The sequence below is a fragment of the Panulirus ornatus genome, chromosome 1 (assembly GCF_036320965.1).
Source record: "Panulirus ornatus isolate Po-2019 chromosome 1, ASM3632096v1, whole genome shotgun sequence".
Classification (NCBI taxonomy): domain Eukaryota; kingdom Metazoa; phylum Arthropoda; class Malacostraca; order Decapoda; family Palinuridae; genus Panulirus; species Panulirus ornatus.
In genome coordinates, this window is record NC_092224.1 from 72341187 (window position 1) to 72361671 (window position 20485).

General features: G+C 41.7%; 1 protein-coding gene across 1 annotated transcript in view; it reads left to right on the forward strand.

Moving 5' to 3' along the window:
• The window catches only part of LRP1 (LDL receptor protein 1), a 1167923-nt gene that overhangs the window by 420107 nt on the left and 727331 nt on the right, over window positions 1–20485 (forward strand). Inside the window, exons 19-20 of the mRNA XM_071663699.1 lie at window positions 6501–6654; window positions 7061–7158. Coding sequence (XP_071519800.1) covers window positions 6501–6654; window positions 7061–7158 — 252 coding nt within the window. The remainder of the gene's footprint in view (window positions 1–6500; window positions 6655–7060; window positions 7159–20485) is intronic.

Genomic DNA, 20485 nt, shown 5'->3' on the forward strand with positions numbered 1-20485 from the left:
TATATATATATGTATATATATATATATATATTTTTTTTTTTTCATACTATTCGCCATTTCCCGCGATAGCGAGGTAGCGTTAAGAACAGAGGACTGGGCCTTTGAGGAAATATCCTCACCTGGCCCTCTTCTCTGTACCTTCTTTTGGAAAATTAAAAAAAGAAAAAAGAAAAAAAACGAGAGGGGAGGATTTCCAGCCCCCCGCTCCCTTCCCTTTTAGTCGCCTTCTACAACACGCAGGGAATATGTGGGAAGTATTCTTTCTCCCGTATCCCCAGGGATAATATATATATATATATATATATATATATATATATATATATATATATATATATATATATATATATATATATATATATATATATATTATCCCTGGGGATAGGGGAGAAAGAATGCTTCCCACGTATTCCCTGCGTGTCGTAGAAGGCGACTAAAAGGGAAAGGAGCGGGGGGCTGGAAATCCTCCCCTCTCTTTTTTAGTTTTCCTAATGAAGGAACAGAGGAGGGGGCCAAGTGAGGATATTCCCTAAAAGGCTCAGTCCTCTGGTCTTAACGCTACCTTGCTAACGTGGGAGATGGCGAATAGTATGAAAAAAAAAATATATATATATATATATATATATATATATATATATATATATATATAGATATAGATAGAGATGCTCTGTGGAAGGTATTAAGAATATATGGTGTGGGAGGCAAGTTGTTAGAAGCAGTGAAAAGTTTTTATCGAGGATGTAAGGCATGTGTACGTGTAGGAAGAGAGGAAAGTGATTGGTTCTCAGTGAATGTAGGTTTGCGGCAGGGGTGTGTGATGTCTCCATGGTTGTTTAATTTGTTTATGGATGGGGTTGTTAGGGAGGTAAATGCAAGAGTCTTGGAAAGAGGGGCAAGTATGAAGTCTGTTGGGGATGAGAGAGCTTGGGAAGTGAGTCAGTTGTTGTTCGCTGATGATACAGCGCTGGTGGCGGATTCATGTGAGAAACTGCAGAAGCTGGTGCCGGAGTTTGGTAAAGTGTGTGGAAGAAGAAAGTTAAGAGTAAATGTGAATAAGAGCAAGGTTATTAGGTACAGTAGGGTTGAGGGTCAAGTCAATTGGGAGGTGAGTTTGAATGGAGAAAAACTGGAGGAAGTGAAGTGTTTTAGATATCTGGGAGTGGATCTGTCAGCGGATGGAACCATGGAAGCGGAAGTGGATCATAGGGTGGGGGAGGGGGCGAAAATTTTGGGAGCCTTGAAAAATGTGTGGAAGTCGAGAACATTATCCCGGAAAGCAAAAATGGGTATGTTTGAAGGAATAGTAGTTCCAACAATGTTGTATGGTTGCGAGGCGTGGGCTATGGATAGAGTTGTGCGCAGGAGGATGGATGTGCTGGAAATGAGATGTTTGAGGACAATGTGTGGTGTGAGGTGGTTTGATCGAGTAAGTAACGTAAGGGTAAGAGAGATGTGTGGAAATAAAAAGAACGTGGTTGAGAGAGCAGAAGAGGGTGTTTTGAAATGGTTTGGGCACATGGAGAGAATGAGTGAGGAAAGATTGACCAAGAGGATATATGTGTCGGAGGTGGAGGGAACGAGGAGAAGAGGGAGACCAAATTGGAGGTGGAAAGATGGAGTGAAAAGGATTTTGTGTGATCGGGGCCTGAACATGCAGGAGGGTGAAAGGAGGGCAAGGAATAGAGTGACTTGGAGCGATGTGGTATACAGGGGTTGACGTGCTGTCAGTGGATTGAATCAAGGCATGTGAAGCGTCCGGGGTAAACCAAGGAAAGCTGTGTAGGTATGTATATTTGCGTGTGTGGACGTGTGTATGTACATGTGTATGGGGGGGGGTTGGGCCATTTCTTTCGTCTGTTTCCTTGCGCTACCTCGCAAACGCGGGAGACAGCGACAAAGTATAAAAAAAAAAAAAAAAAATATATATATATATATATATATATATATATATATATATATATATATATATATATATATATATATATATATATTTCTTTCTTTCAAACTATTCGCCATTTCCCGCATTAGTGAGGTAGCGTTAAGAACATATGACTGGGCCTTTGAGGGAATACCCTCACCCGGCCCAATTCTCTGTTCCTTCTTTTGGAAAATTAAAAAAAAACCAAGAGGGGAGGATTTCCAGCCCCCCGCTCCCTCCCCTTTTAGTCACCTTCTACGACACGCAGGGAATACGTGGGAAGTACTCTTAATCCCCTATCCCCAGGGATAATATATATAAATATATATATATATATATATATATATATATATATATATATATATATATATATATATATATATATATATATATATTAAACAAATTAAACAACCATGGAGACATCACACACCCCTGCCGCAAACCTACATTCACTGAGAACCAATCACTTTCCTCTCTTCCTACACGTACACATGCCTTACATCTTCGATAAAAACTTTTCACTGCTTCTAACAACTTGTCTCCCACACCATATATTCTTAATACCTTCCACAGAGCATCTCTATCAACTCTATCATATGCCTTCTCCAGGTCCATAAATGCTACATACAAATCCATTTGCTTTTCTAAGTATTTCTCACATACATTCTTCAAAGCAAACACCTGATCCACACATCCTCTACCACTTCTGAAACCACACTGCTCTTCCCCAATCTGATGCTCTGTACAAGCCTTCACCCTCTCAATCAATACCCTCCCATATAATTTACCAGGAATACTCAACAAACTTATACCTCTGTAATTTGAGCACTCACTCTTATCCCCTTTGCCTTTGTACAATGGCACTATGCACGCATTCCGCCAATCCTCAGGCACCTCACCATGAGTTATACATACATTAAATAACGTTACCAACCAGTCAATAATACAGTCACCCCCTTTTTTAATAAATTCCACTGCAATACCATCCAAACCTGCTGCCTTGCCGGCTTTCATCTTCCGCAAAGCTTTTACTACCTCTTCTCTGTTTACCAAATCATTTTCCCTAACGCTCTCACTTTGCACACCACCTCGACCAAAACACCCTATATCCGCCACTTTATCACCAAACACATTCAACAAACCTTCAAAATACTCACTCCATCTCTTCTCACATCACCACTACTTGTTATCACCTCCCCATTTGCACCCTTCACTGAAGTTCCCATTTGCTCCCTTGTCTTACGCACTTTGTTTACCTCCTTCCAGATCATCTTTTTATTCTCCCTAAAATTTAATGATACTCTCTCACCCCAACTCTCATTTGCCCTTTTTTTCACCTCTTGCACCTTTCTCTTGACCTCCTGTCTCTTTCTTTTATATGTCTCCCACTCATTTGCATTTTTTCCCTGCAAAAATCGTCCAAAAGCCTCTCTCTTCTCTTTCACTAATACTCTTACTTCTTCATCCCACCACTCACTACCCTTTCTAATCAACTCACCTCCCACTCTTCTCATACCACAAGCATCTTTTGCGCAATCCATCACTGATTCCCTAAATACATCCCATTCCTCCCCCACTCCCCTTACTTCCATTGTTCTCACCTTTTTCCATTCTGTACTCAGTCTCTCCTGGTACTTCCTCACACAAGTCTCCTTCCCAAAACAGACGAAAGAAATGGCCCAACCCCCCCCCCCATACACATGTACATACACACGTCCACACACGCAAATATACATACCTACACAGCTTTCCATGGTTTACCCCAGACGCTTCACATGCCTTGATTCAATCCACCGACAGCACGTCAACCCCAGTATACCACATCGCTCCAATTCACTCTATTCCTTGCCCTCCTTTCACCCTCCTGCATGTTCAGGCCCCGATCACACAAAATCTTTTTCACTCCATCTTTCCACCTCCAATTTGGTCTCCCTCTTCTCCTCGTTCCCTCCACCTCCGACACATATATCCTCTTGGTCAATCTTTCCTCACTCATTCTCTCCATGTGCCCAAACCACCTCAAAACACCCTCTTCTGCTCTCTCAACCACGCTCTTTTTATTTCCACACATCTCTCTTACCCTTACGTTACTTACTCGATCAAACCACCTCACACCACACATTGTCCTCAAACATCTCATTTCCAGCACATCCATCCTCCCGCGCACAACTCTATCCATAGCCCACGCCTCGCAACCATACAACATTGTTGGAACCACTATTCCTTCAAACATACCCATTTTTGCTTTCCGAGATAATGTTCCCGACTTCCACACATTTTTCAAGGCTCCCAAAATTTTCGCCCCCTCCCCCACCCTATGATCCACTTCCGCTTCCATGGTTCCATCCGCTGACAGATCCACTCCCAGATATCTAAAACACTTCACTTCCTCCAGTTTTTCTCCATTCAAACTCACCTCCCAATTGACTTGACCCTCAACCCTACTGTGCCTAATAACCTTGCTCTTATTCACATTTACTCTTAACTTACTTCTTCCACACACTTTACCAAACTCAGTCACCAGCTTCTGCAGTTTCTCACATGAATCAGCCACCAGCGCTGTATCATCAGCGAACAACAACTGACTCACTTCCCAAGCTCTCTCATCCCCAACAGACTTCATACTTGCCCCTCTTTCCAGGACTCTTGCATTTACCTCCCTAACAACCCCATCCATAAACAAATTAAACAACCATGGAGACATCACACACCCCAGCTGCAAACCTACATTCACTGAGAACCAATCACTTTCCTCTCTTCCTACACGTACACATGCCTTACATCCTCGATAAAAACTTTTCACTGCTTCTAACAACTTGTCTCCCACACCATATATTCTTAATACCTTCCACAGAGCATCTCTATCAACTCTATCATATGCCTTCTCCAGATCCATAAATGCTACATACAAATCCATTTGCTTTTCTAAGTATTTCTCACATACATTCTTCAAAGCAAACACCTGATCCACACATCCTCTACCACTTCTGAAACCACACTGCTCTTCCCCAATCTGATGCTCTGTACAAGCCTTCACCCTCTCAATCAATACCCTCCCATATAATTTACCAGGAATACTCAACAAACTTATACCTCTGAAATTTGAGCACTCACTCTTATCCCCTTTGCCTTTGTACAATGGCACTATGCACGCATTTCGCCAATCCTCAGGCACCTCACCATGAGTCATACATACATTAAATAACGTTACCAACCAGTCAATAATACAGTCACCCCCTTTTTTAATAAATTCCACTGCAATACCATCCAAACCTGCTGCCTTGCCGGCTTTCATCTTCCGCAAAGCTTTTACTACCTCTTCTCTGTTTACCAAATCATTTTCCCTAACCCTCTCACTTTGCACACCACCTCGACCAAAACACCCTATATCCGCCACTTTATCACCAAACACATTCAACAAACCTTCAAAATACTCACTCCATCTCTTTCTCACATCACCACTACTTGTTATCACCTCCCCATTTGCGCCCGTCACTGAAGTTCCCATTTGCTCCCTTGTCCTACGCACTTTATTTACCTCCTTCCAGAACATCTTCTTATTCTCCCTAAAATTTAATGATACTCTCTCACCCCAACTCTCATTTGCCCTCTTTTTCACCTCTTTCTTTTATACATCTCCCACTCAATTGCATTTTTTCCCTGCAAAAATCATCCAAATGCCTCTCTCTTCTCTTTCACTAATAATCTTACTTCTTCATCCCACCACTCACTACCCTTTCTAATCAACCCACCTCCTGCTCTTCTCATGCCACAAGCATCTTTTGCGCAATCCATCACTGATTCACTAAATACATCCCATTCCTCCCCCACTCCCCCATCTCATTTCCAGCACATCCACCCTCCTGCGCACAACTCTATCCATAGACCACGCCTCGCAACCATACAACATTGTTGGAACCACTATTCCTTCAAACATACCCATTTTTGCTTTCCGAGATAATGTTCTCGACTTCCACACATTCTTCAAGGCTCCCAGGATTTTCGCCCCCTCCCCCATCCTATGATTCACTTCCGCTTCCATGGTTCCATCCGCTGCCAGATCCACTCCCAGATATCTAAAACACTTTACTTCCTCCAGTTTTTCTCCATTCAAACTTACCTCCCAATTGACTTGACCCTAAACCCTACTGTACCTAATAACTTAATATATATATATATATATATATATATATATATATATATATATATATATATATATATATTTTGATTTAGTACTGGGGATAGGGGAGAAAGAATACTTCCCACGTATTCCCTGCGTGTCGTAGAAGGCGACTAAAAGGGAAGGGAGCGGGGGGCTGGAAATCCTCCCCTCTCGTTTTTTTTTTTTTTTTTTTTTTTAATTTTCCAAAAGAAGGAACAGAGAAGAGGTCCAGGTGAGGATATTCCCTCAAAGGCCCAGTCCTCTGTTCTTAACGCTACCTCGCTATCGCGGGAAATAGCAAATAGTATGAAAAAAAAAAAAAAATATATATATTTCTGGAAAAATATTTGCTAGAGGAAGCCCTTCTTTATATTGTTTTTTATCCTTTGAAAGAATGAAGCGAATAGGCTTGATATTTTTCAGAGGCTGCTCAGTGTCACAAAGACATGTTTCAGTGTGGCAATAATCAGTGCATTGATGCCTACTGGGTGTGCGATGGAGACCGGGATTGTGATGATGGTTCAGATGAAAGTCCTGATGAATGCAGTTATCCACTGTGTCCAGCAAACAAGTTTCGGTAATTAAAACTAGAGTATTTCAATGTTTATCTGTTTGTCATTGTATATTGATGAGCAAATTGCTATTTGATTCTTCTGTTCAGTAAATGTTGGAATGAACTTTTGAACATTATTGTGTATTTTCTGGAATTTGATTACAAAAAGGTGAAGATTTTACAATTTTTATTTTTAATGATATCCAAGATTTTATTAAGCTTGTTATGAATTTTTATTACTACACATTATTGTGTATTTTCTGGAATTTGAATACAAAAAGGTGAAGATTTTACGATATTTATTTTTAAGTGATATCCAAGATTTTATTAAGCTTGTTATGAATTTTTATTACTACCATGTATTGTATTCACTTAGTTTCATGAATTTAGTACTTAGTATATTTGACCTTATTATTTCATGATTTCACAGATGTAAGGAGTCTCGGCGGTGTATTGCTCAGTCTTGGGTGTGTGATATTGACAAAGATTGTGGCCCTGGTGATGACTCTGATGAACATGCATCTTGTGGTAAGATATTGTTGGTTGTCAGTTTTCATAACTCTGCTTTAGTTAGCATCACCCCTTTCATTTTATGTTTTATAATTTTTTTTATTATACTTTGTTGCTGTCTCCCGCGTTATCGAGGTAGTGCAAGGAAACAGATGAAAGAATGGCCTAACCCACCCACATACAAATGTATACACGTCCACACACGCACATATACATACCTATACATTTCAACATTTACATTTATATATTCCTTGCATGCCTTTCACCTTCCTGCATGTTCAGGCCCCATCGCTCAAAATCTTTTTCACTCCATCCTTCCACCTCCAATTTGGTCTTCCTCTTCTTGTTCCCTCCACTTCTGACACCTATATCCTCTTTGTCAATCTTTCCTCACTCATTCTTTCCATGTGACCAAACCATTTCAACACACCCTCTTCTGCTCTCTCAACCACACCCTTTATGTTTTATATATTGAATTTTTCATAGGACTGTATCCATGTAGTCATGCATATAGTAAAGGTCTTGAATATGAGGAAAAGAATAAATGTAGAAATTTATTCTATTTTTGTATTATTATGTTTCTGATATCTGTATCTACATATTTAACCCTTGGGACAGGGGAGAAAAAAATACCCATGTATCTCCTATGTATTTTGGAAGGTGACTGCTATGACAACCCTTCTCTTCAGTAGCTAATCCTTCTGCTCCACAGCAGTGACAAGAAAAGCAATAATAACAAAAGTACTCAACCTTCTTCAAGAACAATACATATACAGCCCTCACCCAAAAAACAAACTTACACCCAGTTCCATGATTTCTCCTTTTTATGATTACACAACCTACACAACCTTAAGGCAAGGCAGACAGTACTGACAAGGAGGACTCATGACAACATCTAAATCACAGACACTGCTCTGAGCACAAAGTAGATCACAAACAAGGACAACACTCATGATATACTCTAGTTCACAATGACAACACTCTTGACATACGTATAGATCACAAACAGTGACAACACTCTTGACATACTATAGATCACAAACAGTGACAACCCTTGTCGTACTGTCTTTAGAAATAAAACTACATGACATTAATTACAACATAATTATCACTTTCATACCTTCCACTCCCACCTGCCCTTTAAAATCTTTGACATAAGCAACCACCCAACCAGACTTCCAGTACACCACCTCTGGGAGCAGTCCTCACCGTACGTAATTTGTGCACACAAGCGTTGCACACAAAGATCGCCTGGAATGCTCTGCATGGTCTCTTCAGACCACATACTCATTCTAATAACTCTTCAGTTTACCCATCCAACCCACTCAGCCACCAAAAACATACACAAAAAAAGAACAGGAAATCAGATTGGCCAGCATTCATGCTTTAAGTGGAATCCAAGCTTCAGAACTTCACTTCATGTGATTTCCCATCCCTATATCATGCTATCACGAAATGAGCCACCAAAAAGCACATACCACTAGAACATAGAAAGATGTATAATCCAAACTTTTCTCCACAAGATGTTGACCTTATGAAATAGAACAAACGAGCTGAGACAAAACCAAGTGGGATATTTAGAAATACTGAAGCATGTTCAAGAAGATCCTCACCACTAGCACCAACTCAGCCCATCCCAGCATGTGAAGCACTGCTGTCCCAATGTAGTGATGTTCCCTTCTCCCAAAGAACACACACACATACTCATTAAACACTACTTAAAAAATAACTACATACCTAAACAAGAAAACTTTGAAAAACCTACAAAAAATCCATTCAGAAACAGCTGCTCATACACAGTTATCACTATCACCTCTTGACAGAAGGAATGCATTTAAAACCTTCGAGAAGTCTCCTGCAATAGGTCCTGTTAATACATCAAATTTCACATGAAATACTTCAGCCCTTTTGTGATCGATGAACTTAAGGACATCTTCAACCGTTCATAGGAATATTACAAAACCCACTTTAGTTGCCTTGTATGACATGCAGGGAATACAGTGGTAGAATTCTTTACATGTTTACATGAGAAATACAGACAACAGGAGGCTTGATTGGCCCATGACTGGGTTGTTTGAAAAAAAAAAGATTTGACAAAAAAATTTAATTCCACTCAGTACTTTTTTAACTATCACTTACTACCCACTGCTGCAAATTAGCCTTCTAGTGTCCCCATTATGGCTGTCATTTATACATTTATTTCCAACATTTTTCTCAAAATATACCTGAATTTATAAAATATCTGTCTAAACAACTTTTGAAGATATTTATAGTTTTAGCATTCACCACATCTGACGGTAACAAATTTCAGTGCTCAGCACACTTGTTTTTTAAATTTGTCGCTGTCTCCCACATTAGCGAGGTGGCGCAAGGAAACAGATGAAACAGTGGCCCAACCCACCCACATATGCATGTATATACATATGTGTCCACACACTTACATATGCATACCTATAGATCTCAATGTTTTTTTTTTTTTTTATACTTTGTCGCTGTCTCCCGCGTTTGCGAGGTAGCGCAAGGAAACAGACGAAAGAAATGGCCCAACCCCCCCCATACACATGTACATACACACGTCCACACACGCAAATATACATACCTACACAGCTTTCCATGGTTTACCCCAGACGCTTCACATGCCTTGATTCAATCCACTGACAGCACGTCAACCCCTGTATACCACATCGCTCCAATTCACTCTATTCCTTGCCCTCCTTTCACCCTCCTGCATGTTCAGGCCCCGATCACACAAAATCTTTTTCACTCCATCTTTCCACCTCCAATTTGGTCTCCCTCTTCTCCTCGTTCCCTCCACCTCCGACACATATATCCTCTTGGTCAATCTTTCCTCACTCATTCTCTCCATGTGCCCAAACCATTTAAAAACACCCTCTTCTGCTCTCTCAACCACGCTCTTTTTATTTCCACACATCTCTCTTACCCTTACGTTACTTACTCGATCAAACCACCTCACACCACACATTGTCCTCAAACATCTCATTTCCAGCACATCCATCCTCCTGCGCACAACTCTATCCATAGCCCACGCCTCGCAACCATACAACATTGTTGGAACCACTATTCCTTCAAACATACCCATTTTTGCTTTCCGAGATAATGTTCTCGACTTCCACACATTTTTCAAGGCTCCCAAAATTTTCGCCCCCTCCCCCACCCTATGATCCACTTCCGCTTCCATGGTTCCATCCGCTGCCAGATCCACTCCCAGATATCTAAAACACTTCACTTCCTCCAGTTTTTCTCCATTCAAACTCACCTCCCAATTGACTTGACCCTCAACCCTACTGTACCTAATAACCTTGCTCTTATTCACATTTACTCTTAACTTTCTTCTTCCGCACACTTTACCAAACTCAGTCACCAGCTTCTGCAGTTTCTCACATGAATCAGCCACCAGCGCTGTATCATCAGCGAACAACAACTGACTCACTTCCCAAGCTCTCTCATCCCCAACAGACTTCATACTTGCCCCTCTTTCCAGGACTCTTGCATTTACCTCCCTAACAACCCCATCCATAAACAAATTAAACAACCATGGAGACATCACACACCCCTGCCGCAAACCTATATACACACACAGACATATACATGTATACACATATACATAATGCATACTGTCTGCCCTTATTCATTCCTGTCACCACCCCACCACACATGAAAATGACAACCCCCTCCCCTCGCATGTGTGCGAGGTAGCATTAGGAAAAGACAACACAGGCCACATTCGTTCACACTCAGTCTCTAGCTGTCATGTATAATGCACCGAGACCACAGCTCCCTTTCCACATCCAGGCCCCACAGAACTTTCCATGGTTTACCCCAGACACTTAACATGCCCTAGTTCAATCCATTGACAGCACGTCGACCCCAGTATACCACATCGTTCCAATTCACTCTATTCCTTTCACGCCTTTCACCCTCCTGCATGTTCAGGTCCCGATCACTCAAAATCTTTTTCACTCCATCTTTCCATCTCCAGTTTGGTCTCCCACTTCTTCTCATTCCCTCCACCTCTGACACATATATCCTCTTTGTCAGTCTTTCCTCACTCATTCTCTCCATGTGACCAAACCATTTCAAAACACCCTCTTCTGCTATCTCAAACACGCTCTTTTTATTGCCTTACATCTCTCTTACCCTGTCATTACTGACCCGATCAAACCACCTCACACCAATATTGTTCTCAAACATCTCATTTCCAACATATCCACCCTACTCCGCACAACTCTATCTATAGCCCATATACATTGTCGGAACCACTATTCCTTCAGACATACCCATTTTTGCTCTCTGAGATAACTTTCTCACCTTCCACATTTTTCAACGCTCCCACAACAACGCTCCCAGAACTTTTGCCCCCTCCCTCACCCTATGATTCGTTTCCGCTTCCATGGTTCCATCCGCTGCCAAATCCACTCCCAGATATCTAAAACACTTCACTTCCTCCAGTTTTTCTCTGTTCAAACATACCTCCTAATTGACTTGTCCTTCAACCCTACTGTACCTAATAACCTTGCTCTTATTTACATTTACTCTCAGCTTTCTTCTTTCACACACTTTACCAAACTCAGTCACCAGCTTCTGCAGTTTCTCACATGAATCAGCCACCAGCGCTGTATCATCAGCGAACAACAACTGACTCACTTCCCAAGCTCTCTCATCCACAACAGACTGCATACTTGCCCCTCTTTCCAAAACTCTTGCATTCACCTCCCTAAGAACCCCATCCATAAACAAATTAAACAACCATGGAGACATCATGCACCCCTGCTGCAAACCCACATTCACTGAGAACCAATCACTTTCCTACATGTACACATGCCTTACATACTCAATAAAAACTTTTCACTGCTTCTAACAACTTACCTCCCACACCATGTATTCTTAAATACCTTCGATGTTTTGAAATGGTTTGGGCACATGGAGAGAATGAGTGAGGAAAGATTGACCAAGAGGATATATGTGTCGGAGGTGGAGCGAACGAGGAGAAGTGGGAGACCAAATTGGAGGTGGAAAGATGGAGTGAAAAAGACTTTGTGTGATCGGGGCCTGAACATGCAGGAGGGTGAAAGGGGGGCAAGGAATAGAGTGAACTGGATCGATGTGGTATCCCAGGGTTGACGTGCTGTCAGTGGATTGAATCAGGGCATGTGAAGCGTCTGGGGTAAACCATGGAAAGCTGTGTAGGTATGTATATTTGCGTGTATGGACGTATGTATATACATGTGTATGGGGGTGGGTTGGGCCACTTCTTTCGTCTGTTTCCTTGCGCTACCTCGCAAACGCGGGAGACAGCGACAAAGCAAAAAGAAAAAAAAAAAAATCTCTCTTACCCTTTCATTACTTATTCGATCAAACCACTTCACACCACATATTATCCTTAAGCATCTCATTTCCAACACATCCACCCTCCTCAGCACAACCCTATCTATAGCCCAAACCTTGCAACCATATAACATTGTTGAAATCACTATTCCTTCAAACATACCCATTTTTTCTCTGAGATAATGTTCTCGCCTTCCACACATTCTTCAATGCTCCCAGAACCAAACAGTAGTATATATATATATATATATATATATATATGGATCTGGGGATAGGGGAGAAAGAATACTTCCCACGCATTCCTCACGTGTCATAGAAGGCGACTAAAGGGGACGGGAGTGGGGGGGCCAGAAACCCTCCCCTCCTTGTATTTTAACTTTCTAAAAGGGGAAACAGAAGAAGGAGTCGTGCGGGGAGTGCTCATCCTCCTCGAAGGCTTAGATTGGGGTGTCTAAATGTGTGTGGATGTAAACAAGATGAGAAAAAAGGAGAGATAGGTAGTATGTTTGAGGAAAGAAACATGGATGTTTTGGCTCTGAGTGAAACGAAGCTCAAGGGTAAAGGGGAAGAGTGGTTTGGGAATGCCTTGGGAGTAAAGTCAGGAGTTAGTGAGAGGACAAGAGCAAGGGAAGGAGTAGCACTACTCCTGAAACAGGAGTGGTGAGAGTATGTGATAGAGTGTTAGAAAGTAAATTCTAGATTGATATGGGTAAAACTGAAAGTTGATGGAGAGAGATGGGTGATTATTGGTGCATATGCACCTGGGCATGAGAAGAACACATGATCCACTTATCCTCTACCACTTCTGAAACCACAGTGCTCTTCCCCATTCTGATGCTCTGTACATGCCTTCACCCTCTCAATCAATACCCTCCCATATAATTTACCAGGAATACTCAACAAACTTATACCTCTGTAATCTGAGCACTCACCTTTATCCCCTTTGCCTTTGTACAATGGCACTATGCAAACATTCTGCCAATCCTGAGGCACCTTACCATGAGTCATACGTACATTAAATAACCTTACCAACCAGTGAACAACACAGTCACCCCCTTTTTTTAATAAATTCCACTGCAATACCATCCAAACCCGCTGCCTTGCCAGCTTTCATCTTCTGCAAAGCTTTTACTACCTCAGCACACCTACAGGAAGAAAAAGCTTTTCCCATGTCTGTACTCATCTTTTAGCTTTGACTTTTATTTCATTTGTCCTAGTAACCGTATTGTCTTGTATTTTGAAAAGCTGCTCATGGTTTACTTTATTGAACCTGCTCAGAATTTTGAACTCTTGGATTAAGTCACCGTGAAGCCTACGTTTTTAAGGGAGAAGAGATCTGATTTTTTTAGCCTCTCTTCGTATGCCAGCTTTCGAATGGATGGGAGCAATTTTTTCACACGTTTTTGTACTTGTTTTGATTTTTCCTCATCTTTTTTATAGTTTGGGGACCAAAACTCAACTGAATATTCAAGGTGTCGTCTTACTATAGAGTTATAAAGTGTGAGAATTGTTTCTCATGTCTTATGATCTATGTTTGTGGCTATGAAACCTAACATTTGGTAACCTTTTTTACTTGCTGCTTGATACTGTTTTGTGTATTTCAAATTGTTGCTAATGATAACTTCAAGGTCCTTTTCTTCATTTACTTTAGTTAGAGAATTTCCAACTAGTTTGTAGTCAAAACATATATTCTTGTCTCCAAAGGGCATAAATTTGCACTTGTCTACATTGAACTTCATTTGCCATCTGTCTGACCACTCTGCTCATAAGTTAACATCTTGAATCATTTTGCAGTCCCACCTGTTTACAGCTCTATTTCCTAGTTTAGTATTGTCAGCAAATCTGGAGATCTTAGATATGAGACCAAGTTCTAGGTCATTTATGTATATTATGAATAGAATTGGGCCTAGGACTGATCCCTGTGGCACATCACTCATTACATCTAGCCATTCTGAGGCTTTGCCGTTTAATACTACATGCTGCATTTATCTGGTAAGCCAGTCTCTGATCCATGTACAGACTTCTCCACCAATTCTGTGTCCTTTGAGTTTATGTAAAAGTCTCTTGTGAGGCAGCTACTTATACTGCTGGAGCTGTCCCCAGCTTACTGTACTTGACCTCTCTTGCTAATTCCTATGCTTGTGAGGCTACTGCTACTAGTTGAGGATCCCTACTGCCAAGGTCCCATCCATCCTCTAATACCTTGTTTCTCAGAACCCATTCACACTCAGATTCCCTCTGCACTGACCTATCCCCCACAGCTACGCCCTCACCCTCCACCACTCTCGTAGTTCCTTCATTAGCTAGACTGTGACTTGCTTTCCTGAGTAGTTTATCTATATCAAATAAAAGGCCTAATATTCTCATCCAGTACCTTGCCAAGGCAGGCTTTCTTTATTCCATTTAAGTGAAGGCCATTCCTAGCATAAAGCGATCTATCAAGACTAAAATGGTCCCACAGGTCTATACTAAACATGCTTTTCTCCCTACAGAGTGCTTCATTTCTTTTGTTTATCTCCAGCATTCTACTGAGGGTACAGGAATCGACATCTTACCTTGGTAGCAGTCCCCTACATGTTACTTTTTCATACATGACCTTTTTCCGTGTTAGCTGGTAGCGTCAAGAACAGATGACTGAGCCTTAGAGGGGTAAAATCGTTTTTTGGCTCCCTTCTCTGTACCTTCTTTTGGAAAATTAAAACAGGAGGAGAAGAATTCTTACCTCCAAGCTCTTGCCCCTTTCATTCACCTTTTAAGACATGCAGAGAATACATGGGAAGTTTTCTTTCTCCCCTATCTCGGAGAGCAAAAATGGGTATCTTTGAAGGAGTAGTGGTTCTGACAACGTTCCATGGTTGTGAGGCATTGGCTATAGATAGAGTTGTGTGAAGGAGGGTGGATGTGTTGGAAATGAAATGTTTGATGACAATACATGGTGTGAGGTGGTTTGATCGAGTAAGTAATGAAAGGGTAAGAGAGATGTTTGGTAATAAAAAGAGTGTGGTTGAGAGAGGAGAAGAGGGTGTGTTGAAATGGTTTGGACACATGGAGAGAATGAGTGAGGAAAGATTGACAAAGAAGATATATGTGTCAGAGGTGGAGGGAATGAGGAGAAGCAGGAGACCAAATTGGAGGTGGAAGGATGGAGTGAAAAGATTTTGAGCAATTGGGGCCTGAACACACAGGAGGGTGAAAGGCGAGCAAGGAATAGAGTGAATTGGAAGGATGCAGTTTTCCGGGGTCGATGTGCTGTTAATGGATTAAACCAGGGCATGTGAAATGTCTGGGGTAAACCATGGAAAGTTTTGTGGGGCCTGGATGTATGTGATGGAAGCATTCTCTCATATATCGCTGGGGATAGTTGAGAAAGAATACTTCCCATGCATTCCTCACGTGTCGTAGAAGGCGACTAAAGGGGATGGGAGCGGGGGGCTAGAAACCCTCCCCTCCTTGTATTTTAACTTTCTAAAAGGGGAAACAGAAGAAGGAGTCACGCGGGGAGTGCTCATCCTTCTCAAAGGTTCAGATTGGGATGTCTAAATGTGTGTGGATGTAACCAAGATGAGAAAAAAGGAGAGATAGGTAGTATGTTTGAGGAAAGGAACCTGGATGTTTTGGCTCTGAGTGAAACGAAGCTCAAGGGTAAAGGGGAAGAGTGGTTTGGGAATGTCTTGGGAGTAAAGTCAGGGGTTAGTGAGAGGACAAGAGCAAGGGAAGGAGTAGCACTACTTCTGAAACAGGAGTGGTGGGAGTATGTGATAGAGTGTAAGAAAGTAAACTCTAGATTGATATGGGTAAAACTGAAAGTGGATGGAGAGAGATGGGTGATTATTGGTGCATTTGCATGTGGGCATGAGAAGAAAGATAATGAGAAGCAAGTGTTTTGGGAGCAGCTGAATGAGTGTGTTAGTGGTTTTGATGCACAAGACCGGGTGATAGTGATGGGTGATTTGAATGCAAAGGTGAGTAATGTGGCAGTTGAGGGAATAATTGGTGTACATGAGGTGTTCAGTGTTGTAAAGGGAAATGGTGAAGAGCTTGTAGATTTATGTGCTGAAAAAGGACTGGTGATAGGGAATACCTGGTTTAAAAAGAGAGATATACATAAGTATACATATGTAAGTAGGAGAGATGGCCAGAGAGCGCTATTGGATTACGTGTTGATTGATAGGCGCGTGAAAGAGAGACTTTAGGATGTTAATGTGCTGAGAGGTGCAACTGGAGGGATGTCTGATCATTATCTTGTGGAGGCGAAGGTGAAGATTTATAGAGGTTTACAGAAAAGAAGAGAGAATGTTGGGGTGAAGAGAGTTGTGAGAGTAAGTGAGCTTGGGAAGGAGACTTGTGTGAGGAAGTACCGGGAGAGACTGAGTACAGAATGGAAAAAGGTGAGAACAAAGGCGGTAAGGGGAGTGGGGGAGGAATGGGATGTATTTAGGGAATCAGTGATGGATTGCGCAAAAGATGCTTGTGGCATGAGAAGCGTGGGAGGTGGACAGATTAGAAAGGGTAGTGAGTGGTGGGATGAAGAAGTGAGATTATTAGTGAAAGAGAAGAGAGAGACATTTGGATGATTTTTGCAAGGAAATAATGCAAATGAGTGGGAGATGTATAAAAGAAAGAGGCAGGGCAGGAGGTCAAGAGAAAGGTGAAAGAGGTGAAAAAAAGGGCAAATGAGAGTTGGGGTGAGAGAGTATCATTAAATTTTAGGGAGAATAAAAGGATGTTTTGGAAGGAGGTAAATAAAGTGCGTAAGACAAGGGAACAAATGGGAACTTCAGTGAAGGCGGCTAATGGGGAGGTGATAACAAGTAGTGATGATGTGAGAAGTAGACTGGAGTGAGCATTTTGAAGGTTTGTTGAATGTGTTTGATGATTGAGTGGCAGATATAGGGTGTTTTGGTTGAGGTGGTGTACAAAGTGAGAGGGTTAGGGAAAATGATTAGGTAAACAGAAAAGAGGTAGTAAAAGCTTTGTGGAAGATGAAAGCCAGCAAGGCAGTGGTTTTGAATGGTATTGCAGTGGAATTTTTAAAAGGGGGTGACTGTATTGTTGACTGGTTGGTAAGGTTATTTAATGTATGTATGACTCATGTTGAGGTGCCTGAGGATTGGCAGAATGTTTGCATAGTGCCATTGTACAAAGGCAAAGGGGACAAAGTTGAGTGCTCAAATTACAGAGGTATAAGTTTGTTGAGTATTCCTGGTAAATTATATGGGAAGGTATTGATTGAGAGGGTGAAAGAATGTACAGAGCATCAGATTGGGGAAGAGCAGTGTGGTTTCAGAAGTGGTAGAGGCTGTGTGGATCAGGTGTTTGCTTTGAAGAATATATGTGAGAAATACTTAGAAAAGCAAATGGATTTGTATGTAGCATTTATGAATCTGGAGAAGGCATATGATAGAGTTGACAGAGATGCTCTGTGGAAGGTATTAAGAATATATGGTGTGGGAGGCAAGTTGTTAGAAGCAGTGAAAAGTTTTTATCAAGGATGTAAGGCATGTGTACGTGTAGGAAGAGAGGAAAGTGATTGGTTCTCAGTGAATGTAGGTTTGCGGCAGGGTGTGTGATGTCTCCATGGTTGTTTAATTTGTTTATGGATAGGGTTGTTAGGGAGGTGAATGCAAGAGTTTTAGAAAGAGGGGCAAGTATGCAGTCTGTTGTGGATGAGAGAGCTTGGGAAGTGAGTCAGTTGTTGTTCGCTGATGATACAGCGCTGGTGGCTAATTCATGTGAGAAACTGCAGAAGCTGGTGACTGAGTTTGGTAAAGTGTGTGAAAGAAGAAACTTGAGAGTAAATGTGAATAAGAGCAAGGTTATTAGGTACAGTAGGGTTGAGGGTCAAGTCAATTGGGAGCTAAGTTTGAACGGAGAAAAACTGGAGGAAGTGAAGTGTCTTAGATATCTGCTAGTGGATCTGGCAGCGGATGGAACCATGGAAGTGGAAGTGAATCATAGGGTGGGGGAGGGGGCGAAAATTCTTGGAGCCTTGAAGAATGTGTGGAAGTCGAGAACATTATCTCGGAAAGCAAAAATGGGTATGTTTGAAGGAATAGTGGTTCCAACAATGTTGTATGGTTACGTGGCGTGGGCTATGGATAGAGTTGTGTAGAGGAAGGTCGATGTGCTGGAAATGAGATGTTTGAGGACAATATGTGGTGTGAGGTGGTTTGATCGAGTAAGTAATAATAGGGTAAGAGAGATGTGTGGTAATAAAAGGAGTGTGGTTGAGAGAGCAGAAGAGGGTGTCTTGAAATGGTTTGGTCACATGGAGAGAATGAGTGAGGAAAGATTGACAAAGAGGATATATGTGTCAGAGGTGGAGGGAACTAGGAGAAGTGGGAGACCAAATTGGAGGTGGAAAGATGGAGTGAAAAAGATTTTGAGTGATCGGGGCCTGAACATGCAGGAGGGTGAAAGGCGTGCAAGGAATAGAGTGAATTGGAATGATGTGGTATGCTGGGGTCGACATGCTGCCAAAGGATTGAACCAGGGCATGTGAAGTGTTTGGGGTAAACCATGGAAAGTTCTGTGGGGCCTGGATGTGGAAGGAGAGCTGTGGTTTCAGTGCATTATTACATGACAGCTAGAGACTAAGTGTGAACGAATGTGGCCTTTGTTGTCTTTTCCTAGTGCTACCTCACACACATGAGGGGGAGGGGGTTGTTATTTCATGTGTGGCGAGGTGGCGATGAGAATGAATAAAGGCAGACAGTATGAATTATGTACATGTGTATATATGTATATGTCTGTGTTTATCTATATGTATACATTGAGATGTATAGGTATGTATATTTGCATGTGTGGACGTGTATGTATATACATGTGTATGTGGGTTGGTTGGGCCCATCTTTCGTCTGTTTCCTTGCGCTACCTCGCTAACGCGGAAGACAGCGGCAAAGCAAAATGCAGAAATAATGATAAAATATATTTATTTATTTGCTTTGTCGCTGTCTCCCGTGTTTGCGAGGTAGCGCAAGGAAACAGACGAAAGAATGGCCCAACCCACCCACATACACATGTATATACATACACGTCCACACACGCAAATATACATACCTATACATCTCAACGTATACATATATATATACACACACAGACATATACATATATACACATGTACATAACTCATACTGTCTGCCTTTATTCATTCCCATTGCCACCCCGCCACACATGAAATAACAACCCCCTCCCCCCTCATGTGTGCGAGGTAGCGCCAGGAAAAGACAACAAAGGCTACATTCGTTCACACTCAGTCTCTAGCTGTCATGTAATAATGCACCGAAACCACAGCTCCCTTTCCATATCCAGGTCCCACAGAACTTTCCATGGTTTACCCCAGACACTTCACATGTCCTGGTTCAGTCCATTGACAGCATGTTGACCCCGGTATGCCACATCATTCCCATTCACTCTATTCCTTGCACGCCTTTCACCCTCCTGCATGTTCAGGCCCCGATCACTCAAAATCTTTTTCACTCCATCTTTCCACCTCCAATTTGGTCTCCCACTTCTCGTTCCCTCCACCACTGACACATATATCCTCTTTTTCAATCTTTCCTCACTCATTCTCTCCATGTGACCAAACCATTTCAAAACACCCTCTTCTGCTCTCTCAACCACACTCTTTTTATTACCACACATCTCTCTTACCCTATTATTACTTACTCGATCAAACCACCTCACACCACATATTGTCCTCAAACCTCTCATTTCCAGTACATCCACCTTCCTGTACACAACTCTATCCATAGCCCACGCCTTGCAACCATACAACATTGTTGGAACCACTATTCCTTCAAACATACCCATTTTTGCTTTCGGAGATAATGTTCTCGACTTCCACACATAAATTCATAATATATGGATCAGTGTACAGAATATTTTGCTTACATATTAGGTGTCTTCAGGTGAAAGTAAGTTACACAATATGAGGCTCCAGATTTATATTTTCCATCATGGGAAGTTGGAGATAATATGTAAGCCATGTCAGATGGGC